The sequence below is a fragment of the Megascapheus bottae genome, chromosome 7, assembly GCF_031878675.1.
Source record: "Megascapheus bottae isolate mThoBot1 chromosome 7, mThoBot2.hap1, whole genome shotgun sequence".
Taxonomy (NCBI): domain Eukaryota; kingdom Metazoa; phylum Chordata; class Mammalia; order Rodentia; family Geomyidae; genus Megascapheus; species Megascapheus bottae.
In genome coordinates, this window is record NC_143515.1 from 36,668,290 (window position 1) to 36,693,339 (window position 25,050).

The following is a 25,050-nucleotide window of genomic DNA, read 5'->3' on the forward strand; positions in this document are numbered from 1 at the left end:
CATATATGAAAACATATCCATGCATACATACATAAATATGGAGAAGTATTGTATACTTATTGTGACTTACAAACTTATTTCTAAGGTCTTACAGTGTTGTTTGAGTGATGAGCCTGGAGGGAGGGGGAGAGCTCTTGAACCAGCTGGACTGTTCCTTTGCCCCACAGGGGGCAGAATCCTACCAAAGGCATGCACTCATATAAGGAAAATGGATAACATTGAGGAAAAGTGGCTTCCATAAAGGACAAAAAAGGAAACATTCCACTCCCACCCTACCCCTACCCTTAATCGAAATCCTCTGCCCAGGCCAGGCTGTAGGCTGCTCTGAACAAATGGATGCATGCAACCCCAGGCTAACGGTCCTGGCAGAAGTCTTCCATATGCACCCAAGTCCCTAGCTTGGCCTGTCAGCCTGCCTGACACCTCTGAGATCACCATGGAAACCATGTAGTCCCCATCTCTGTCCTTTAGAGCCCAGTTGTGAAGTCCAGAGGATGGCAGTGGCAGGAACGAGGGACCTCTGCCCTTCCCAGAGCAGGTAGTACGATTGTGGACTAGATTACAGGGGAAGCTTATAATAGCGTAACTCCTTTGGCTGACTAACTCACAGTTTAACAAAATGAATACTAGGAACCTAGAACATATCGGGTTGTAGAGTGGGGAGCCAGGTCAAGGGGAGGCAAAGGCAGACGAACAAAGAAAGAAAGAGTAGATGAACACAGTCATTCTATCCAACATACATATGTGAAAATGGAACTGAGTAACTTGAGAAGATAGAGGTGAATGGAAGAGATGGGGAGAAGGATGGAAGAGGTGACATTATACTTGTAAATTGACAGATTGGTTTTTGTACAACTGCTTAAAATAATTAAAAAAATCTCCTTACTATGCCTAGTAATGACCTCGTTTCAGCAGCTATTTATAGAGCTTTGGCTATTCACAAGCATTAAGCTGTTAGGAAGGACTGAAAAAATTATTAATCATGGGTATTTGTCTGAACTCAATTCTTCTTTCTCTCCATAGTTTCTCTTCCCTTTGTTCTGAAACTGGGCCAAAAACCATGAGGATGACATTTTCACACTGTTTATTTTCTTAAACAACTTTTGACTTTTTTAAAACTTCCTCATTTCTTCTTTCCCCTGCCCTTTTCTCTACAACTTCTTATAACACTTCCACCCCCACAAACAGTTTTAAAGCATTTTATTTAAAGCAGGAGACAAAAATAAATTGGAAATATTGAACTTTCCTGATTTTTTTATCCCAAGAATGAGGAGGATTCACACAGGCTTCACACAAAATCTAAAGGAAATGATGAAATTGGAGCCCTGTTTAACTCCGTAATGTTGACCAACCAGCACTGAGAGGAGATTGTTACCCCTATCTACACAAGTTCCTCATTTGGCCTTTGAAAGCCATTCCTGTGGTAGAAATTTAACCACTCTTGTGTATATGTCTCCAGATTTTTATAAGATACTGTACCTTCTTCAAATCAGTACCACATTCAATAATGGTGTATAAGATTCTCAACTAATATGTCTCCTTCTGTTTTAGCCCCCAAAACATGATAGATTTTTTTTCAGATTGAATATTTTTCTGAGCCGCATGGCTCAGTGGGACATTTATCCCCCTGATGGCTCTCCAATCATCTAACAATCTGTCTTTCTCCTACTCTACATCATCTCGACTGCAATGGAGTTGACCAGTACACAACCAGTATACACCATACAGTGTATACCAGTACACAATCATACATTAGAGCTCCTCAGTAGGAATCTATGTTTCCCTCAGTGTAAATAGTCTATTGTATCCTTAACAGCCTTGTCTGGACATGGTAATCAAGGTGGTGTATGTTTTTTAAAAACAATCACAAAAGAAAAACAGAAAATTACAAGGTATCCTTATATTTTCCTATTTCCTAACCCTTGTTTTTACTTTCAGTATATTTTTATTACTCCTTACAATAACACCTTGACTGTTTAGGAAAATTACAGTCATTGAAATGATCTGAGAGATGAAAGATACCATTATTAAACTCAGTAGATCAAAGAGGACCATAGAAAAGCAGTCACTAGTAAGAGGCAAAATAGTCATTACACCAAAAAAGACACTAAAAACAAAGTCATTCATTTTAAAACACAGATTGACTCTATATTAATAAATACTTTAACACTGAATGTAGAAAACTAATGTGCATATTTCACAAAGACAGTGAACTAAAGAACCAGAGGAAAATTTAGTCCTTTGCTTCTGGCCATTGATTAAAAAATAAAAAATCTGAGAGTAGCAACAGGCTCATTAATAGTACAGGGGAACTGAGGGAGATCAAGACAAAAGCTAATAAAATCACAGATTTTTTTTCCTCCATTTTTTTTCCTTGCTGTGGTCATAAAATTAGAGTTCGAAAACTGGGCCTTTTTGAATGCATACCTGGATCTGTGACTACATTCTCAGTTTTGATTAGCAATCACTAGTTGTCATGGTAAAAAAAAAATCATACACATGTTGTCATTTTCAATCTAGGTCAGATCACTCTAGCTAATAACCAGGCCAGGAAACCTTCAAAGCCAAGATCACATAGCACAGAATTGTGAACCAGAGCACTGAAGTCGCTATACCACATTGGTGCCACCACTGCAAGCTCTGTGTGGATCTGAGACCATTAGTACTGACATGGTATAAAGCAGCCATCCACCCAGCAGGCCTGTACGTGTATTCTAATCCTACACAAGGCAGCTGGGGACACACTAGCTAAGCAGCTGCCCAGGCCCCTCATGCATGCAGAAACCCATGTGACCATTCTTCCTCCCTGCAAAGCTCAGGAGAAACTTGCAGATTTGAAGTCCCCCATCCTAAGTATAATAAGTGATGGAGAAATATTCCAGAAAGGAACAACAGAGGCCCCTAACAGACTGGAGTCTAGTGGGAGTGAAAAGGTCTGGGTAGCTTCTGAGCCTGAAAAAGACTTTCTGTGACTCCTATCTTTGTCAGGGCTTTCTCAGAAGATCTTAAATTGCAAGGCTGTAAAAACAAAAGTCATAGGAGGCTTAACACTAAAAGTCACAAGTCCTCTCTGCTCTCAGAAGTGTCTGTTAGGCAGGGGAAGAAAGAGTGCATCTTCATCCCATCGTCTGCTGGCCAAGAGCAAGTTTGAGACAGCTTAAAAAGGTTTTGTCTGAGTGTTCTGGAGACAACTGACAGCAGCTCCAATGGAAGGGGCTGTCTCTGGTTCTGAGCCTGCTGAAGGCCAAGGCTTTACTGCGGAAGAACACAGCAGGACAACAAGAGACACTGTCACTCCCACTGGTTTTAGAATCATAGAGAATTATTTTGCTTGCTTGTCTGTAGGATTTTTAGTTTTTAAGCTATGGAGGACCTCAGAGATCTCTGAGTTCACCTCCTTCATTTCCCAGAAGTCTGGCTACGTAGTCTGCTACTCACATAGCTCATTAATAAAGCGTGGGGGCATGGAACGGGGCAGAGAGGCTGCTGTGAGCAAGGAAATGCAAGTAAATATTATGTGGCACACAGTTAAATTCAGGCGAAATCATTCCTCCCTTAGGAGCCTTCCAGTTGAATTGTGTCCAAAAGGGGCAGGTCCTGGGTGAAGTGAATTTGTGGCCTTTGCTCAGGAGGGGGCTGGGAACTGTAAGCAAGTCCTCATTTCCCAGTCCTTGAGGCCACCTGGATGGCTTTGATCCACTCAGTGCGCTCTTTGGGGGAGGCAGCTTGCAAGAAGTAATGGACTTCATCTGCTGTGATGATCTCAAAAAGGTTCTCCTCTTCACTTTTCTTGCCTGGGGAAAAAGAAAGCAAATAGCAGTGCCAGGCGCACCTGGTGGTAGAGTGCTTGCCTAGCATACATGAAAACCCAGGTTCAATTCCTCGGTACCACATACAGAGAAAAAAATAAAAGCTGGAAGTGGTACTGAGGCTCAAGTGGTAGAGCTCTGGCCTTGAGAAAGTCCAAGGACCGTGCTCAGGCCCTGAGCTCAAGCCCAGGACTGGCAAAAAAATTTCTGAAATGACGGATTCTCCCAGCTTAGGTTAGGCCATTCCTCAAGGCATCTGCAAAGCTACTCAGCTTCTCCAAGGCCTGAAGGGAAGAGGCAGCCATTTGGGAAGAACAGTGGAGTCCCTCAAGAAGTCATAGATGCTATGCCTGACTGATTGGGTGTCTGGTTGTTGGTTGGCTGGTTGGTTTGGTTCCATTGATGGTACCCCGGGTGCCCAGGTATGGGAAGGGAATCACTACACTTTTACCACAGAAGTTTATTCTTACCATCCGAGCTGCTTTCCACAGATGTCACTACACAGCCTCTCAGGTGAACTGCTCCCAGCGGGTCTTCCCCCTACAAGAAAGAGAAGTTGCCCATTATTTTATTAAAGCACCTTACCCTGTTGGTGCCACTGCTACACAAACTCCTCTCTCCCCTCCCCTGTACATGCCAGGTTCCCAAAACAAGAGCACAAACATAAAGGAAATCTTCCCAACTTCTCCATCTCCTGGGCCCAGGAGGCTCCATAAATGAAACAAGTAATCTGGGCTTTGAGTCTGGAGTAAAGTGGAGGAGGATACAGGCAGACTGAGGATGCCATGTCCTTCTGAGGAAGAGCTACTTAAGTATTAAGAGCAAACCATTATAGCCTCTCAGGAGCAATATGAAAAGTCCTGCACTACAAGCAGAGGGGAGGACTCAGCCATGACAGAGCTGTCTTCCTGACTCAGAGATGATTTCTTTCACTCAGAATAAACCTCCAGCAATCAACAGCCAAAATTGCTAGATATCATTTAGCCATCCAAGTTGATCTGGTAGAGAAATTCATCACTTTTCATGTTAAACCATAAATTGGACTGATTGAATAGTTCGAAAGTGTTAGATTGGGGCAGACCCAAAAATTATCTTGTGGTCATGGGATACGTTCTATAATATGGTAATTTTTTCTTCCATCTCTGAGCTTCTATAGTCTCAAGGCCCCAAGAATTTCAATCTGTGCATTGAGAGGTGGTAGGAAAAGTAAAGTAGGATGAGGAGAAAAGAGGAAGGAAGGTGAAGAGATGGAAATCTCAGTGAGCTACAGGGGACCTGGGAAGCCCAGCTCATACCCAGTGGAAGCTTATGTTTGAATGGATTTCTGGACCACAGAATCTTACCCCTGCTGGGTCATAGTAATGCAGGTAGGCAGGGTCTTCTCTCAGAATGAACTTCCTCACCTTCCAGTTTTTCCTCCTGTGCCCCTGTATCCAAGAGCAATACACAAAAGAAATGGTAAGTTCCCCACCTCATTCTGTCCGCATGGTGCTCAGGTGAAGTGCTCCCAGAAGGTCTTCCCTATAAGAAAAGAAAGAAGAAACAGGAGGAGGAGGAGGGGGGGGGAAGAGGATCAGGAGAGGGGAGGAGGAGGTGAACTAGTAAAAAAAAAAACAACTGAGTCCAGGAAAACCAGGCTCTAACCCAGATCTTTTTCAAAGGGCTAGCAGTGTGGCCAACCAGTGCTAAAATGGAGGTTGTTGATTTATATGGATGAATTCAAATTATTTTCAAGCTTGTCTTTCAGTGTTAGTATTAGCCAATAACGGGTATGAGGGTTGGGGATTTTTTTGCCTGGCAAGTGCAAGGTCCTGAATTTGGTCCTCAGCTCTGGGAAACAAACAAACCAAAGACCTATATACTATGTTTTAGGTTAGGCAACTTGTATTGCTATAAGTTGTGGCAAATGGACTATGTGGAAAACATAAAGCATCAAAGTCCAAATCAAACAGTTGGTATAGATAACAGTTTTCAAAGGAAGTAGAATGGTATGTAAAGTGGTCTTTGGTTGTCAAAGCCTCCTGAGGACCTAGATTTGTCTCTATGGAAAGACCAATGGCAATGCCAAGGTAGAAATGCACAGGCCCAGCAGACAGTTAGGAATAAGATCAGTCTGGCTGGAATCTAGTGTGAACAAGGAGCAAACAGGACTGGGTAAAAATACAAGCTGGGAGTTGTGCATGATGGCTTTTGAGTAAGAAGTAAAACCACAAAGGCATTTTAGGAAAATTAATTTGGTAACAAGATGGAGAAGGTTATAGCTGGCTAGAAAAACTGCAAGATACTACAGAAAAAAATGTATAGGTCATTGTGGAATGATTGCAGCAATCTAAGCATAATATTATTAGGAACTAATAACTTGAGGTACCAGCAGTAGAAATGGAAATGAATCTGGCTGTAACAGACACAATGAAAATAGAATAGGGCTTGGAGTTTCTTGGTAGAATTAGCATCAACTAGTCTGTGAGTTTAAAGACAGGGTTTGTCTCTTGCTTATCTTTGTTCCCAGAGCCCAGAATAGTGTCTGACACACAGAAGGAAGCTGCTTCAAATTTGTCTTTGCCACTAATTATGTACTTGTTTCAGCTGTCTCACAGAGAGGTTTTGTTTCTTTCTTGGTTTGGTTTTGTTTTCAAACAGAGTCTATCTATAAAGTTTAGGTAGACCTGAAATGTACTATATAAAATCCAGTGCAGATCTTGAATTTATCTGCCTCTGCCTCCTGACAGCTGCGATTATAATTGTGTGCCACCACTCTCAGTTTGCAGCAGTGCTTAAAGTGCCCTGGTCAGCCTTGCATCTATGACTTCCCACAAGTAATTCAACTCATTTAACTAACTTCAGAAGACAAAAAAGTACTAGATTAGGAGACAAATAATTTTTACCTTGCCAATATAAAGAATAGAATGTGTAATTTCCAGAGCGCCATGTACTGGACAAGTTAACAGTTGACTTCTGGGGATTTTTTTTTATTTTCTTATATGTGGGGGTGAAAAAGAGAATCCCTTCTGGTTCTAGAAAACAAGGTCATAAATCCAGGGCAAAGAAATTTCAAGAGAAAAAAAAAGAAATTTCAAGAGTGCTTTCAACAATGAGCTTAAGTTTTTTAACCAAGCATATGGTCCAACAATACAATTCAATAAATACATAAATTACAGTGTTTTTACTTACCTGATGGATGTAATCAAGAACCCTATAAAGTTACATGGAAGGTCAGAACATATTTCTCTTTGCTATATCATCTCCAAATGCCTTTTTCTATGCAGCAGCTTCTCAATGTAGGGATTTTTCTATTTTTCATTTTAATCTTGCCCAAAAGATTACCAGCACTGAAGTAGCCACCCCACACCCTTTCCTCTTTGCAGACACAGCTGTCACGCTCTCTTGAGCAATTGCTGGGGAGGGGGGGAAACAGTGATCATGAGTGGCAGGAAGAGGAAGGTAACAAGAATCAGCCAATTCTGGCAGCCACTGGGTGCCCTAGAAGCACTGACAGACATTGCAGTGTGGTGCACTGAAGAGTTTGACGCTAGTGGGTGTCTGGACATCTTTCAGTCAATGACTATTCCCTGAAGGATTTTGGAAAATTAGGCATGCCTAGGATTTCTAAGAACTGTTGCTGTGTTGTCCAAGTCATCTACTTAGATTCAATTTCATGCCTTTCACAAGTGTTTATTGCCTGTCATCCACCAACTCTACAACAGGCTCAAGAAAAGCTTATGTAACACATTTCCCTTCCTCCTACCCAACCACCCAAGAGTTATTTGGTTAGATATCAAACACCAGAGCTGGGAATAATATAAGGCAAGATAGTTCTTCTTTGTTCTTTTTATTGTTGGTAATGGTTGAGGCTTGAACTCAGGGCCTAAGCACAGTGCCTGAGCCTTTTCACTCCAGCCTAGCCCTCTACCACATTGAGCCATTGTTCTGCTTTTTCTGGGGGTTAACTGGAGATAAGAGTCTCACTGAATTTCCTGCCTGGGCTGGCTTCAGATCTCAGCCTCCTGAGTCCCTAGGATTCTAGGTATGAGCCATTGGGGCCTAGCTGGAAATAGTTCTTTAGCTGGACACAGCCACTTAACATTTGTGAAGTGTGGAATGAACACAGATGCCCTTTGTCATGATTCTTCTACCCAGGAAAGCCCCAGCTTGCTTCCAGCACAATCTACAAGTGTGGTTCACTCTTGGTCACACTTAAAGACAATTTTTGAATCCCCTCAAGTGATTCCAGGATTAACTAAGAGATTAGAAGGATTAAATATAAATTCAAGTAACTTGAATTCATGCCATGTCCACCAAATGATAATCATAATAATTACAATAGAAAACAAAAATGTAAGAGGAGGACCAAATCCCTGAATATACACAGATTTGTTTTCTTTATGGAAAAGAAAGCTTATAAAGAAGCTATTTAAATAGTTGTGTTTTGAGAGCAGAATATATTAGCTTTTAAGTAAAACAAACACAAACAAAATCCAGCTAGTTCCGTAGTTCTTAGTTTAGGCCGCATACATATGATTTGGGAGCTTAAAAAAAAATCCAAAAACTCTAATTGTCTACAGTTCTCCGGGGAATTCAAATGTGCACTTCCGGGATAGCTAAGGTAACTGGTATCTGTCTCAGGGCTGGTGAAGGAAAGCAAGGCAAAACATTGAGTGCAGTTTACTTCTGGTGCCCTCGTCTTCAACACACATGCAGGTTTCTTTCCTTCAGGTTTCACCATCCCAGGCTTCCTACTGTGTGTACTTCCCCCAGACATAGCTACAGTCCAGTCTAGCTCAGCTTTTCACAGCCCTTCTCAGGATTAGAGTCCGAAACTGAAAAGTTTAGCCCAGTGGAAAGCACTTGCATAGCATGGAGGAGGCCCTAGATTCAAGCCCCACCACCACCACAAAAAAAATAATAAATAAATAGTTAGAAGTTGTCTAATTTAAGAACTGGTGGCAATATATAGAAGGGATCGATGATACCTGGCCTAATTATGTTTTGCAGAAGTCAAGAGAAAGAAGAAAGAGCCTTCCTTTTTCAATAGCTCTGACCTCTGTTCCTTTCCTTTAACCTAGTCAGCTGGTTACCCAGTCACAAACACTAGGGTTCTTTCCAAAGCCTTTTCTGTCTTTCTTTAGAACTCCCTTCTCTTAAACGTATTAAACTGGGTACAGGAGCTGACATCTATAATCCTAGCTACTTGACAGACAGAGATTGGGAGGATCATATTTCCACAGGCCACTGAGAGAAGAAACAAATTAAATCCCTGTCTGTGGAGCCTATAATACGTACACAGCCACCTCCCTCTAAGAACCAGCTTCTCTCGATTACAGATTGAGCAGAACTTTGAAGGCAGTTCCCTTACAGCTAGGAAAGCAAGAACTTGGCCATCTGAAGCAACCTCAGCTCCCATGACACTCTGTACCTTATCTCACTTGGACTATTCTCTTGTCTTCCTGCTCTGGCTTTCCCACTTGTCATCAGCCTTTGTAATTTCTCACCTCTCACTCATATGCCCTGGCAATAGGGAACCAACTAGAGTTCTTCCTTTCCCCCAATGCCTTGCCACCCAGACTGACAGGTCATATCTGTGAACACCGGGAAATCACACATCACTTCCCCCAAGACTGTGGCTTGGGTTTGACCATTGCTTTTGATTCCTATGGAGGCATGCTCTGGTTTGCGGTGTCATCAGGCCTCCTTACCCTAGAGTCTGGAATGGCACCTCTTTGATATCAAAGGTATAAGAGGATCTCCCGTGTCTGTGTCCAATTCCTGCCTCCTGGTGATGTTAAAGACAAGCAAAAGGGCAGTGCTTTACCATGAAATTTCCTTGTCTTTTGGATGGCCCCCTCGTAAGTAACTTATTTTGTCCTGCCAGTGAATAGGGCAATACTTTCCTATAACATCACTTTCTCCTATGATACTGATGAAAAGAGACACTTCCCCTACTTCTGCTTCTGGGGATATCTTGTGCCCTGGCTGCTTTGGTCCCCCTAACCCAATGCTACTTTCATGACTTAGCTCTGCTGTCTCTCTTTCATTCTGTGAGTTTCACTTCGGGTTGGTTATTGGCCAGTTAGACAGGAACTGCCATTTGGTTACTTAAGAGAGAAACAAAGGGACGTGGTAAAAGAGAAAGGAGGTAGGAGGAAATGGTGATTCGCACTCGCCTGCTTCAGTAAACACCCTTGCTTGATGATGACCCCTCTGAATTCTTCTTTCAGAATCACATCATCATCGCTGGAATTCCCCTCACAGAAGAACCCGCTGTCTGGCTGTGGGAAAAGCACAGAACAAGCTGCTGTTAACAGTGGCAGCCATGTCGCTATGTGAAGCATCCTTCTTCCCTCTAGCCTTTAACGCAGGCTCCTCCTTTCCTTCTGGGCTACTGCACATAACCCGATCTGAAGGGGTAGCAATGATTGTTAAGAAATGCACCTTCTATCTGGCAAATAAAGTGTAACCCTTCTATTCATTACAATAAAAAATAAATAAAAAATTTTAAAAAGTTGTTGTTGGCAAGTTAGTTTTCTCTCCTCCATTTTCTTGCTCCTAGATTCTGTTTCTTTTTTGTCTGCCTTGTGTGATCCTACCAACATCTTGTCTTTTTTACAAGATACACCAGGCTATAATCTAAGTGTGCCTCAATTGTCTTCAGCATGCACATGTCTGCCTTAAGAGTCTTTCTCGGGGGCCGGGAGTTTGGCCTAATGGTAAGAGTGCTTGCCTAGCATGCACGAAGACCCAGGTTTGATTCCTCAGTACCACATACATAGAAAAAAGCCAGAAGTGGTGCTGTGTCTCAAGTGGTAGAGCACTAACCTTAAGAAAAAAACCCAAGTGCTCAGGCCCTGAGTCTAAGCCCAGGCCTGGCAAAAAAAAAAGTCTTTCTCTCCTCAAGACCTCATGGCCACCTCCTTGAAAATCAGGATGACTGATGCATCAACTCCACGCAACACTCTTTGCATCGCAGCCTTTGCAGCTCAACCCTTTCTCCTCAAAGACCAGGCTTGCATATCCACTTCAACCCCTCAAGTCAGGAGGGAATTGGGATGTACGAAGCTATAATCAAGTGGTGAATCATACAAATAGCCATCACTATGATGGCTATTTTTAAAAACAGAACCCTGCATTTAAATAGCTGTAAATAGCCAGATCAGAGGTCTGAAAAGAAAAAAATAAAAGGAGTCCCAACAGTGGAACTTCCCTCAAAGTGAAATGAAAGCCTGAGACATTCACTCAGTTTTTGTTAGAAAGATGTTTCTCTTGAAAAGCTTCCTCACTTCCATATTCTAACCCAAAATAGAAACAAAACTGTCCCCCTAAACCCCCCTAGAAACCCACTATTGCTAGAATCATCACATGGCCCAAGTTTTGACTCAAATTGTGTAATATGGTATTTCCCAAGCTATGGTAATCATATCCTGGAAGTGTGAGCATAACCACAATCACATAGTCTAATGTGCATTTGACAAATTCAACCAGCTCGTCACACTTGTGACACCATGGGCAGAACTTTTGCCTCTTTCTCCCTGCCTGGCCTCCACTTGTCCTCCTCCTCTACCACCCAACTGGTCTCTTCGGGGTGTGCAAGCTCTGCTGTGTGTGTGGTTGTACTCTGAGAATAATGAAGTATCTGTCCTGGTCAGCCCTCGCCACAGGAAGAAGGGTTGAGTGGTTTTTTCCCCCGTACAAAGTAATAGAAGGCAACAGGGTTGTCCAGGAAAGGGTTTTCAGCGATTCCATCAGCTGCGTCCTTGGACAGATCCCCAGCAGGCTGCAAGTACCCTTCACTGAGCAGCGACGAGGCAATCATCAGGCCTTCCTGGCGATTCCGAACGGACTTGTTGGAAACCAGCCAGTCGATGACACAGCTACCTGGATGGGCCCAGAAGTAGGACAGTTCACTCTCTTTCCCAAGGAATAAGCCCTGGACATCACCCTGCACTGGCTGCCGAGCGCCAATTTATTCCCAGTCAATCCCAGAATGGGGGGCCGGCCGGCGGGAATAGGTGAACAGCTTGGAAACAAAAGGTAAAGGGCTAAGAAGAAAATCTATATGCTGCTTAAGAGGCCCTTTGTACATGAAAGAAATCCTTTTCATCAGCCCACATATTTAGTTGCTTATGGAATAGATATTGGACATTTAGGAGGCACAGTGCTTTGATGGGTACCACATGGGCATTCACTCAGGAAATCTAAAAGCGGCAGATGGTGGTGAATTTGCACCATAACAGGCATTCTGCTACAAATCCATGCTGGGAGAAAGCACTGGGTCAAATCTGAAGGTCAAAAAGGGAGAGCCGGTAGAGAAGAACTCTGCCCGGCTTCTGCCCTCTGTCAGGAAGAGATTCATAAGGGAAGGGATAGGACTGGGGCCTAAAAACCTGAATGGATATTTACAAACCCATGGATGAGATGAGATGAGAGGGTTGGACATAAACATGATGGTAGCCAAGGAAGCAGATGCCTGCAGGCATTCAGCAGCCCCAAGGGGACGGGAGGGGGGGAGAGAGGGGGAGAGAGAGGGGAGGGAGAGTCAAGTCCTTGGGCTGAGTTCTGGTGGCACATTAAGAAATCTGGCAATCAGGACTCACTGCCAGCTTTTAAGTAGCAAGTAACACGATGGGCTATGTGTCCTAAATTTAAGTTTAATGGCAGTGCTTGTATTTGTCATCACATCTTTTCAGGATCCTTTACTCAACATTTTGTCTTGGAAGAGACTAGCAAAGAGAATAAAAGGAAATAAGTCTAGCACTTTGGTCAGTAGCGAGCCAAAGTAAAACTCTATTTATTACAGTGATTTCTCTACTAGTGTAGCTAAGGAGCAGAGCACACTGGCTCATACCTCTGTTCCCAGCTACTTGGAAGGCAGAGATAACGGGACTGGGTTTGAGGCCAGCTTGGACAAAGAGTATGATATTCAAAACAAGCAGATCCTGGTGCTGGTGGCTCACGCCTGTAATCCTAGCTATTCTGGAGGCTGAGAGTTGAGGATCATGGTTCAAAGCCAGTCCAGGAAGGAAAGTTCATGAGACTCATCTCCAACTAACCAGAAGTAGAGCTGTGGCTCAAAGTGGTAGAGATCTAGCTTTGATCAATAAAGCTCAGGGACTGGGCCCAAGCCCTGAGTTCAAGCTCCATGACTAGAATTTTAAAAAAGACAAAAAGGACAGCAGAGCAGGCAGAAGACAGAGATAAGAGGCCTCTTAGAAAGGGAGATTCTACCTGGAATATGGTAAAAGCAAAATAAAGGGATTGAGGCTATGACTCAGGTTGTAGTGCAGAAGAATTCAAGTCAAGGCAATCTAGTTTCAATGAACAGATTTTTATCACTACTCCACTTAATGCCTTGCCCTATCCAATTTCAATATACTAATCCTTTCATTTAAATCTTACATTATAGTATTTTTGACCATCTTATCTAACACTATGTCCATGTCTAACAATGTTCCAAGATGATTGAGGTGACTAGAACTCCTGAAATGTTATCTTGAACAAAAAGGTCTTTTCTACCCTTCTTTCTGTTTCACATTAATGAAGCTCAATTCTCACGTCCACTAGCCTGTGTTCAATGCCCTCCAAGCCCATCCACCCTGCCCCATGCCCACACCTCACATATGGGATAGGGAGAACCCCTCAATCCCTCTACAGTTGTCTCTTCCAAGAAAGCAAATCATCCTACCTGTGAAGCAGTGATTAAAAATCTTCTTGTCCTTCTCCAGATTCAGTTCTTTTACTCCCTTTTCAGTGTCTTTCATGGACAAATACAAGGCGCTGCACAGAGATAAAAACACATGGGGAAGTGGAAAGCATTTCAGAATGGTGAGAGCTCCCTGACAGCTGCCATCTTGGAGAGCTGCCCTGAGAACAAACTTTGCTTCTTCACTTCTTGCTGGCCTCTGAACTCAATCTCTGCTGGAGATGGTACTCTTCTGTACACAATTCTGTACATTCAGTAAAATGGACTAGGAAAGGCACTTGTTATGTCTTAAATTGATTGAGCTCTTGGTTGATTTAATTTCTAGTGCCCGGGATAGAGTAATCCTTAGCCAAGGCCAGTTTTCCAGGGACAACCAAAATGTTAAAGGTATTTCCTATAGCCTTAGGGTCAAGCTAAGAGTTAAGACTTATTGAAAGATGTTGGAAACTGAAAGGTGGAGCCTAGTAGGAGTTATTTTGGTCATTGGGGGTGTGTCCTTTCCCCCCCTCTATTGTGTCCCAACAATAGGGTACACAGTTTCACACCATTATACACTCCTACCGGGATATGCTACCCCAGCATAACCACCAAAGACCTAAAAACAATGGATCCAACAGACCACAGACTGAAGCTTCCAAAACTGCAAGCCAAAATTATCCATTGATTATCCCAGACACATCCTAGGTACTTACTGCAGTAATGGAAAGCTAATACAGTCAGGTCAGGGAACAAATGGCTTCCATCTAGAATGGGTGTCCATCCTGGCTGGTCATTCCTTAACTTATGAGTGAATTTAAAACTTTGGGTGAACAAATAGCCCCTACATTTTCAGTGCCACCTAGAGATCTTAAAATTTTTCTTTCAAAACCAGCTTCCGAGATGGGCACTGGTAGCTCATGTTTGTAATCCTATTTAGGAGGCTGAGATCTGAGTTTAAAGCCAGCCTGGGCAGGAAAGTCCATGAGACTCTTTTCTCCAATTAATTACAGAAAAAGCCAGAAATGGTGCTGTGGCTCAAGTGTTAAGAGAGCTAGCCTTGAGCTAAAAGAACCAGGGCCAGTGCCTTAGGCCTAGAGTTCAAACCCAAGTGCCAGTGTTCTCTTGACTGAGTACAGACTTCAGAGGTGGCCAAGGTAAACCTTGAAGAGGGAAGGGGGGGGAGACAGAAACGAACACAGATAAGTTACCCCAAGTCAATGGTTTCTGGCAGACGAATAGACCTCCTTGTGGATTTCCTTGCAAACTTCTGGCCCCCTTCAATGCATTTAATGGCCTTCTTGATGTCCCGCACCCAAGCATCTCTCTCCTCCAGGAAGGCTGCCTGGAAGAAGTGGTCCTGCTGCTTGGTTGTAGTGATCTTAAACACAAACTGAAAATGGGAACATATCCTATTAGACATGAACTTTCAGAGGCTGAGGATTTCATGAAGTAGAGTAGTTAGTCCCAACTTATTCCTACAAAAAGCGACCAAATGCAAGAAATGGGAGCGTGGCTCAGTTGTGAGATAGCAAATGACACAAGGTTGGTTCACTGAAGCCTACATGTCAACTCACCATCCTTTTGCCAAAGTCAAGACAAGGACTCGTCAGAGCACTTCCTTTCAGGGGGATCATTCCTTTGGGGCTATTGTCATTTTTCTTTTTATAAAATTCAATTCCATCTTCTAGTAGTACAACCCACATGGGTTTCCAGGTGTTAAACATGCTCCCCTGCAATGACAAAAGGACAGTGCTCATAATGTGGTCATATATATAGTATGGCTATTCCCCTAACAGAACAGATTATATAGTTTCTTTTTCCTTCTTTCTTTCTTTCTTCCTTCCTTCCCTTCCTTTCTTTCTTTCTTTTCTTTCCCTCTTTCTTCCTTTCTCTCTTTCTTTTTTGCCAGTCCTGAACTCAGGGCCTGGGCACTGCCCTTGAGCTTTCCCATGACTAGCATTCTACCACTTGAGCCATAGCATCACTTCTGGCTTTTTATGTGTATGTAGTACCAAGGACTTAAACCTAGGGCTTCATATATGCACTCTACCACTAGGTCAGACTCCCAGCCCTTCATATATTTTAGAGATATCAATTTTGATGTTTTGCAACATCTTCTCCATCGATGTGGCATAATATCTCTCAAACCAATTCTACTTTCTACTTCAAGGCCTTTGTTCAATCTGCTCCGAGTCTCTAAATTCCCAGGTGTCTACTCTCTTGACCAATCTTCATCCTCCAAGGCTCATTCAGCTTAACCCCCTCATGGGTGAAGACTTCCCAAATTATACCAACCCATACAACAGTCATCTCAATCACAGGCCTGCAGAGCTTAGATGGTAATTGGGGTGCATGTTGTGTGGCTTCCATTCCTTGGTCCAGTCAGATTTCAGCTGAATGTGGATGTCAAGTAGAAACTCAGCAACAGCCTTGTGTGCAGGTGCCACTAAGTTCTAGTAAAATCGCTTGCAACCCCCTCTATAACCACCATCATCCACCCGTGGAGAAGTCATTAAAAAGCTTTCCATTTGGGTTAGTGTTAACTGTGCCTTTTCAATAAAGTAACAATTCTGACTAGACTGAAAAAGCTTTGGAAAAGGAAAAGCATAAGGTTCTTTGCTTCTATTTTTTGACCTATGTTACTATCTTGTCATGACTACCACAAAATTGAATTATCACCCAGTCCCCAGCAGATCCTGCTGCTTCTCTCAAAACGCCTCTGTATAAGGTTCAGCTTCCGAAAAGGAAAACTATGTAAAGAAGATAAATAATTGTGGTCAATCACTTTTCTTTTTTAACCATTTCCTTTGTTCTAGGTCCCAAAATAATCATTTTTCTAAAACACACTAACTTTTCTGTCCAGGCAGACTACCTAATCCAAACTAACAATGAATTATCTTTCCATTTAAAAATATGGGCAAATTCAGACACTGCAACCACATATGAAATAATTTTAAGCACATTCTTTTCTATTTTACATCTGAGAGAGATTTGCATCCAGAATATAAAGAGCTCCTGCAAATCAATAGCAAGTACAAACAGGTCAAATTTAAACCACGTAAAAAGAGTTTGACAAGGCATGTCTTTAAAGAATGTCTTCAAAAATCCCATAAAAAAGTGTTCAACATCATTATTTATCAGGGACACAAAGTTAAATCTAGCTATAGTATACCCCCAGAGTGTCAAATATTTAGAAAGACTGAGAAGAACAAGACTTGGCAATTAAGCAAGAAGAGCAGCTTCACTTTATTGGAGATTACACACTCATAGATGGATCCACAGGTGGATGTGGGTCAAGTATTCATTATCCAAAATGATGGATGGAATTCAAATAAGAAACTCTTTCATGTGCTATATATCCCTTATGTTCATATAAAGTAAATTCATGCCATATTTTAAATAAGGTTGTGCATAGGAAAAAGGATTTGTTGTTGTTATGGTTATTTGTCAACTGTGGGGCTTGAACTCAGGGCCTAGGCTCTTTTGCTCAAGGTTAGTGCTCTACCACTTTAGCCAGCAGTTTCCTGGTAGTTAATTGGAAATGAGTCTCATGGACTTTCCTACCCAGGCTGGTTATCAACCATAATCCTCAGATCTCAGCTCCTCGAGTAGCTGGACTTGCAAATGTGAGTCACAGTGCCCGGCAGGAAAAAGTTTTGAAGTAGGAAATTTTCCACTTGCAATACCATGGCAAGACCAAAAAAGTTTTAGGATTTGAAGCAGTTCAGATTTCGGGTTTTGGGGTTAGAGACACCCAGCTTGGTGTGAGTATTTCACATGTGCATGAGTGTAGGCATGGGCGTGTATGCCTATGGGTATGTATGTGTGTGTGTGTATGCATTATGTAGCACATGTCTGTTTTCTCCAAGTCCACCCAGAGCTCCAAACCTTCTTGTCCACATGGGTGGGCTGCAGATGCTGAGTCAGTTTAGAGTTTTCCAGTGGGTAACTGTCTACTGTGCCACAAGTACTGTAACTGAACACACCAGAGCTACCCAGCCTACCTGACACCAAAGGAAGAAATCTTGGAAGATTTAACGGAAAGAAAAAAGAGAAAAAATTCTATGCTTTTTTTTAATGGAAAAGCAATCCAAAGTGCAGGAATATTTATGATCCATCACCCTATGATTCATTTTAATGATATACTTTAAACTCATTAGAATCAATAATATACAAAAACTAGTCTTTTGAAAGGACAAATAACATAAGTAGACAATTCTCAGAAGAGTTAACGTGGAACTAATAAACAAAATTATGTACTACTTAAACAGCAACCAAAGAACCACAAGTTGAAATTAAATAAGATAGCCTTTTCCTAGCAAGATTTCTTTTTTTTCCTTTTTTTTTTTTTTTGCCAGTCCCAGGCTTGAGCTCAGGCCCTGAGCACTGTCTTTGGGCTTTCTCGTGGTTAGAACTCTGCCACTTGAGCCACAGCACCATTTCCAGCTTTTTCCATGTATGTGGTACGGAGGAATTGAACCCGGGTCTTCGTGCATGTTAGGCAAGCACTCTACCACTAGGCCAAACTCCCAGCAAGATTTCTAATATATATATATATATTAGAGAGTAAGCTTACGTTCATTGTGACAAAACACAATTGGTCCATACCTTCTTCCTCTATTTGTCAGCTTTGCTGAAGAAGGTCACAGCCAATGGCTGGGGCTGGTACAACTGCATTTTTGTAGTTGGAACCCCTCCCAGACATTTCCAACAGATTAAGATACCACTTTCAACTTCCCCTTTCCCTGAAACTTCTCTTTTCAAATGCTGATGTATACTGAAATTCAAAGGAAAATTACGTGGTGAATAAAACTAAAGGAGAACTGTGAGTTTCTACTACTCACCTTCCCACGCCCAGTAGACATGACGTTCTAAGTTGATGCTGCCTTGAATTAGCCCTTCTACTGCATCATAAATTATATTATTTGGTTTTCTACATATGTGATATCACAATCACGTGATCGTTTTGTGTTATATAAACTCTTTGAAGGCACAGAAACTGGTCTAGTCAGTAGCTAGAATGTGTTTTACATAAATAAATTCTTCCAGACTGGACAATATCTCAAGAAAAGCTTATTAAATAAGCAATACAGAGCTGGGTACCAGTGCTCACACCTGAAATCCTACCTAAATGAACAGTTGAGATTAGGAAGATCATAGTGCCAGTTCCACCCCGGCAAAAATGTCTGGAATACTCCATGTTGATTGGAGAAGCTGGGAGAGGAGTACATGCCTGACATCCCAGCTATGACAGCGAGCCGAAAATGGACAGATCATGGTCCAGGTATGTACTCAGGCAGCATGCAAGGCCCTATCTCAAAAATAACAAGCAAAGAAGCAGGCCTGACAGTGTAGCTCAGCAATAGAGGCCATATGTATAAAGCATAAAGCTCTGAGTTCAAACTATAATACTGTTCAACAAATGGTTAGTAATAATAATAGCAATGATAACAAGCAACAGAGAAACAGCATGGAGTGATTAATTGCATGATTTCTGAAGTTGTTTTTATTCAGGCACACATTTCAATTTTGCCTTGTTTGGGCCCTGTGACTTAAGCAAGTTGCTCCATTTCCCAGACTTTAGTCTTAGTAACCACACAGTGAAGATACTAAAGCATCTATTTCCATTGGAAAGATTAGGCGATGATACTGTTAAAGGGCTTAACACAGTAGTTAAATTGTAGTAGGATCTCAAACACACACACACACACACAACATATACACAGATAAGATTCCAGTTTTAACAGTCTCCTATCTCCTAGGCCCCACCTATTAAAAACAAAAGAGTGCTTTGAGAGGGAAAAAAAAAACAAAAACAAAAAACCTGCAATCGGAGCCTAGGAGAACCAAATGGAAGGTGATTAAGCCCATCCTATGATACTGGTGCTATACTTCCTGGTTCTGAATCCACTGTGCCCGCTTTGCTCTAGGTGAGCTGAACAACACCTCACCTCAGGCCTGGAGTGTAGACAAGTGTTAGAGTGCTTGCCTAGAATGCATGAAGCCCTGGGTTTCATTCCTTGGTACCACATACTCAGAAAAAGCTAGAAGTGGTCCTATGGCTCAACTGGTAGAGCTCTAACCTTGAAAAAGCCCAGGCCCTGAGTTCTAGCTCCAGGACTGGCAAACATAAATCAATCAATCAATCAATCAATCCATCCCTCACTTCTCTGTACCTCCATTTCTTTATTTTGTAGGGTAAGAATAATTACTGTGTCCATTTCATAAGATCCTTCTCAGGATGTTACATAAATGCATAAATGTGTGGAATGTTTAGCACACTTCTGCAGGTGTTGGCTGTGAAATCAATGGACAGAAGCTGCTAGGGATTGGTTTATCCTACTCAAAAGATGCCGTGGCTGTACAAAAGAATTCCTGTCTCCTTAATATGTGTTCATTTGGAGTTGAATTGTCTATTCTCTAAAATTAAAAACCCTATGACTCACCTATAAACTCTTTTACATAATATCATTGGAGTTACTGTATTTTTGTTGCTGGCTTACAGCTTCATTATTGTTTTTCTTTCTAACAATGCCATCAGTGTGCATGCTGTTCTGTTTTTCAATCAAAGGCATGTTCAAATGAAAGTTAAAGACAATAAGTCCAGAGAGACAGAGAGAGAGAGAGAGATTCTTTGCCATTTTCCAGCTCTCTTTTGTACTAGACTTCCCTCTACTACAGCTTTTTGTTTTCTGTTTTCCTTCCTACTCTAACCCTTTACTCTTCTCTTCCCATTACCCTCATTTCTGTGTTTTTTTTCCAGTCTCATAGGACATACAAACCCGTTAGCCACACTTGTGATCAGGCCTGCCATACCTAGATTACTGGGTGAAAAGTTTAAAAAAAAATTAGTTTGCTTCTGCAAGTATGCCACTTCAATCATTCTCTTTTCTCTCTCTTTTTTTTAAAGAATTGATTATGAACACATTCGACCCATAGCATGTATTTGAGAACATCCACAATGTTTATTGTCCAGAAAAGGAATCCCTAATTACAGAGAAGTTTTGCCCTGGACCTGCTTCAACCACAAGAGGTCCCTCCCACACACAGACCTTTGCAAGCTTGGGTAAATTTGTCTTTTGGTGAGAGTTTAAGCCCCAGGTTGCCATCTCACCAGCTGTTTGATAGTGAGTTAGTCACTCATTCTCTCAGGGCCTCAATGTTCTCATCAGTGTTATGGGACTCACACAGTATGATCAACTGGGGTCACAGTGGCTCTAAATGCACTTTAACTAAAGAGGACAAGGTTCTGACTCAAGCAGATATGAGTATATTTTAGAATGATAGCATTGGAAAAATGGTAGAATCACATTTTCCCTCCCCATTTTAGCCACGATCTTTATTTAAAGATCTTAGTCAGGAGGCAAAAGTGGAAACATGAAGTATTTAATGTGAACAATTAACTCCTCTCTCCCAGAAACAAAGCTAAAGATTTGTATAGTTAACTATCAGCTCCAAGACTTCTGACTTAACCAAATACCTGCATCAGCCATTTTCAATGATAATTTTTTTTCCACACAACCATCATATCTAAAAATTAATTAATTAATTAATTAAGTCTTCCATTTTTTTTTTTTTTGCCAATCCTGGCTTGAGCTCAGGACCTGAGCACTGTCCTTGGACAGGCTAGAGGTCTACCACTTGAGCCTCAGCACCACTTCCGGCTTTTTTCTATGTGGTATCAAGGAATCGAATCCAGGTCTTTGTGCGTGCTGGGTAAGCACTCTACCACTAGGCCAAACTCCCGGCCCCAAAGGCTTCCATTTTTAAAATGCCATAGAGCCAGGTGCCAGTGGCTCATGCCTGTAATCCTAGCTACCCAGGAGGCTAAGATCTGAGGATTGCAGTTTAAAGCCAAGCTGGTCAGGAAAGTCCATGAAACTCTCATCTCCAGTGAACTGCTCAGTAAAGGCCAGAAGTGAGGCTGTGGTTCAAGTGGTAGAGTACTATCCTTGAGCAGAAGCAACTCAGGGACAGTGCCCCAGGTTGAAGCATCAAGACGGGCAAATTAATAAATAAATAAATAAATAAATAAATAAATAAATAAATAAATAAATAAATAAATGGCACAAAAGAGAGTTGTCCTTTGATCCCGCTCTTAAAATACATAAAAGTTGGAGGGAGACTCAGTGTTACTCCTTGCCATGCTTCAATCCAATATCCACAAAACCCACAGGTTTTAGTTCCTAACTTAGCAACAAACCTAAGAAGCAGTTTCTACCCCTATTAGCACCTAGAACATAATTCATTATTTATGGAAGTGTTTATTCTTGCCAATAGCCATTGTCACTTATGTAACACCTACTGAATGCTGGGCTTGACATAGGCAGCCTGAAAGAAAACTAACATCTAGAGTTAAGAATTTTACACCAGAAATTCCAGAGTCAGATTTAGTTCCACAACTGACATAGGGCATAGTTTTGAGTGGAGTGAGACATTTCTTTAAGGTGTCAAATTAGAGGGCCGAGGGGTAGAGCTCAGAGGTAGAGTACTTGCCTACCATATACATATCCCCGGGTTTAATTCTAAAAACAAAAAGTTAACACAATCAAATGTCCACTAGAGCACAACAGAGAGTAGCCAAGTGACTACAGAGGGGGGAAAAGCAAAGCAAAAATATAGAAGATAGAATTGTAAACATAAGAATTCTGGAAGATAGAAAATTTGAAAATAACAAAAAATTTTTGCTTTCTTATAGGCCCCTTTTCTAGACTGGTATTGCAGGATATAATCTGAATTACGACTTCTACAAATCAAAAACTGTTCATTTAAACCCACACATTTCAAAATTCAGATATATAGTGAAACAGACTCACTTACTGAAAATTGAAACGTTGTAATTTTGAAAATTTTAAGTTTGAGCACGCTAACTTCATAAAAGCAATTTTCATTGCAATATTTTATATTACATTTAAAACTGTGTAAACAATGTCTAGTTTCACTTATTTTCTCAGGCTCCTAGCCTCCATGTCAAGGGAAGAAACCATTGACCTTCAAGTGCATACCTGGTTTTTCCCAATGCTTCTTTTGTTTTGTTGGTGTGTCATGGAGCTTGAACTCAGCCTGGATGCTCCCTGAGCTCTTCAACTCAAGGCTACCGCCCTATCCCTGGGCCTGGGCCTGGGCCTGGGCCTGGGCCTGGGCCTTGAGCTCTTCAGCTCAAGGCTACCATCCTACACTTCTTTTTTTCACCAGTCCTAGGCCTTAGACTCAGGGCCTAACCACTGTCCTTGGACTTTCTTAAGGCTCTACCACTTGAGTCACAGCACCATTTCTGGCTTTTTTCTATGTTATGTGGTACTGAGGAATCAAACCCGGGTCTTCGTGCATGGTAGGCAAGCACTCTACCACTAGGCTAAACTCCAGGCCCTGCCCTACTCTTGAGCCATACCCCACTTCCCATTTTCTAGAGGTTAATTGGAGATAAGAATCTGAGGTCCTTTTGTGCCCAGGCTGGCTTTGAACCTTGATCCTAAGATCTCAGCCTCCTAAGTAGCTAGGATTACAGACGTGAGCCACCAGCAGGCTAGAACTTGAGACTTATCTCCAATTTCTAAAGGCTGTATCCCTTGGCTTGGTGCGAGTACACTTGTGAATGTGTTTTGGCCACAGGAAGCCAACACACCCTAGGTGTGAATGCAGTGTACTAGGTTGTTTCACACCATTCAACACACCCAGCTTAAGCAGAGATCAGCATTTACACAATTCAATTTTTTAATGCCGCATCTATGAGACTAAAATTTTCTGAAAATACATGGGTCCCAATTTCCCTCTCTTTAAATAGTACCACAAAGTAACCTTTTTTGGGGGGAAGGATCAGTCATAAAACTTGAACTCTGGGTCTAGGCACTGTCCCTGAGCTCTTCAGCTCAAGGCTGCCGCCCTACCCCTTCCGATTTTCTGGTGGTTAATTGGAGATAAGAGTCTCAAGGACTTTAGTGCTTGGAATGACTTTGAACCTTGATCCTCAGATCTCAGCCTCCTGAGTAGCTAGGATTACAGCTGTGAGCCACCAGTGCCCAGCCCAAGTAGTCTTTTATATAAGTTCACTAACAGTAGTGAGTAAAGAGATTTCAATGTTAAGCATTCACATACAGTGAGACCAATGGAGGATATTCTTTTTTTTTTTTTTTTTTTTTTTTTTGTCGGTCGTGGGGCTTGAACTTGGCCTGGGTGCCATCCCTGAGCTCTTCAGCTCAAGGCTACCAACAAAGAGGATATTCTTAGGAGAGGAACACAAAGGCAAAATACCTATGTTCATCTCATCATACAAAATAATATTTATGGATGTGAACCCCAGAAAATGGAAATAAAAAGTTTGTTTCTTTGTTGCTGTTTTGGTATTTTTTTCCTTTTGTCTTGTTGGTTTATCTGTCTTAGAAATGGAGGGACAGAGGGTAAACAAATGCAGCAGTGGTACTTACTAGACATTGTTGAAAATGAACTTTAGGACTTGCGAGTGGGAGTGGGAGGGAAAAACTGATTGAGAGTAAGGGAAGGAGTGACATCCAAAAAGAAATGTACTTATTACCTAACTTATGTAACTGCAGCCCTTTTGTACATCACTTTTATAATGACAGTAAAAATTTTAAAGGAAAGAATAATGATCCTATTTGTTTTATAAGCTGTATGTCTTCCACCCAGCTTACGAAATAAAACATTACAGATATAGTTGTAGATATTGCTGTACTCCTGCTGTGCTCCTTTTTCTTGGCTTCTCCAGAAGTAATTAACACTCTCCATGTGGAGATATTATCTTATCTATACATTTATTCATGTTAATCCATGTGTCTATATCCATCAGCAATATACAGGTGGCTTTCTATATCTGTGTGTTCCATATCCATGAATTCACACAATGACAAGTCTAAAATAGTTAAAGTATTGACGATATGGCTCAGTGGTAACATGTTTGCCTAACATGTACAAAGCCCTTGATTCAATCACCAGCATTACAAAAAATCAAATCTTTACTGAACATGAAAAAGTAAGACATTTCAGTTATATCAAAGAAAGAAGGAAAAAGAAGATAGCCCCAAAATAAGCCACAATTATTGTATTATCATCTCATTAACCACATTCTTTGCTCCCCCAAATTAAAAAATTCCACAGGCGAGTACAATTTAAATAAACAAATGAGTGTCTCTAAATGATCTCTGTCACAGAAAGTTTGAGCAATGTGTGGCTCTTGTAACCAATGTTCTAAATTGTGAATTCTGAGTTCCCATCCTCTAGACCCTAGAGTCTGGAATTTTCAGACCCATAGATCAAGCTGTTGCCGAAACCCACGCCACATTACATTAATTTGCCCAACTGCAGCGTTCCACATGCTGCAACACTCTACTATTTCAACCTAATACCTCTTGTCCAAACTGACCTTCTTGACAAGGTAGCCTTCTCTGATCCGCTTTGGTTCCATGCTGGCTGGATGGATGAAGAGACAAATCCACACTCAGACAGGTCCTCTCAGAAGCTCAGCCTTGTCTGAGAGCTAAGCGAGTGTGGGCTGCCCTTTTCACAGTGAGATCCCTTTCACAATTTCCCTTCTGCTGGTGATGGCATGATCAC

The 25,050-nt window shown here is 41.7% G+C and overlaps 1 protein-coding gene across 1 annotated transcript; it reads right to left on the minus strand.

Moving 5' to 3' along the window:
- Positions 1 to 3,341: 3,341 nt before the first annotated feature.
- On the minus strand, positions 3,342 to 24,954 carry Plek (pleckstrin). Its single transcript, XM_090336771.1, has 9 exons — positions 24,860 to 24,954; positions 15,057 to 15,212; positions 14,691 to 14,872; positions 13,486 to 13,577; positions 11,494 to 11,678; positions 9,971 to 10,075; positions 5,153 to 5,236; positions 4,280 to 4,349; positions 3,342 to 3,794 (listed from the first exon to the last, which is right to left on the minus strand). The coding sequence occupies exons 1-9, from the start codon at positions 24,899 to 24,901 to the stop codon at positions 3,658 to 3,660; spliced, it is 1,053 nt and encodes a 350-aa protein (XP_090192897.1). The 5' UTR covers positions 24,902 to 24,954; the 3' UTR covers positions 3,342 to 3,657.
- Between the last annotated feature and the right edge of the window lie 96 nt (positions 24,955 to 25,050).

Coding starts and splice junctions, on each gene's coding strand:
- Plek (XM_090336771.1), bottom strand. CDS start 24,901: ATGGAACCAAAGCGGATCAGAGAAGGCTACCTTGTCAAGAAG. Junction 15,213..24,859: donor AAGGCTACCTTGTCAAGAAG/GTCAGTTTGGAC, acceptor TTGTCATTGCAG/GGGAGCATGTTTAACACCTG. Junction 11,679..13,485: donor TTTTAATCACTGCTTCACAG/GTAGGATGATTT, acceptor GGGCCCATCCAG/GTAGCTGTGTCATCGACTGG.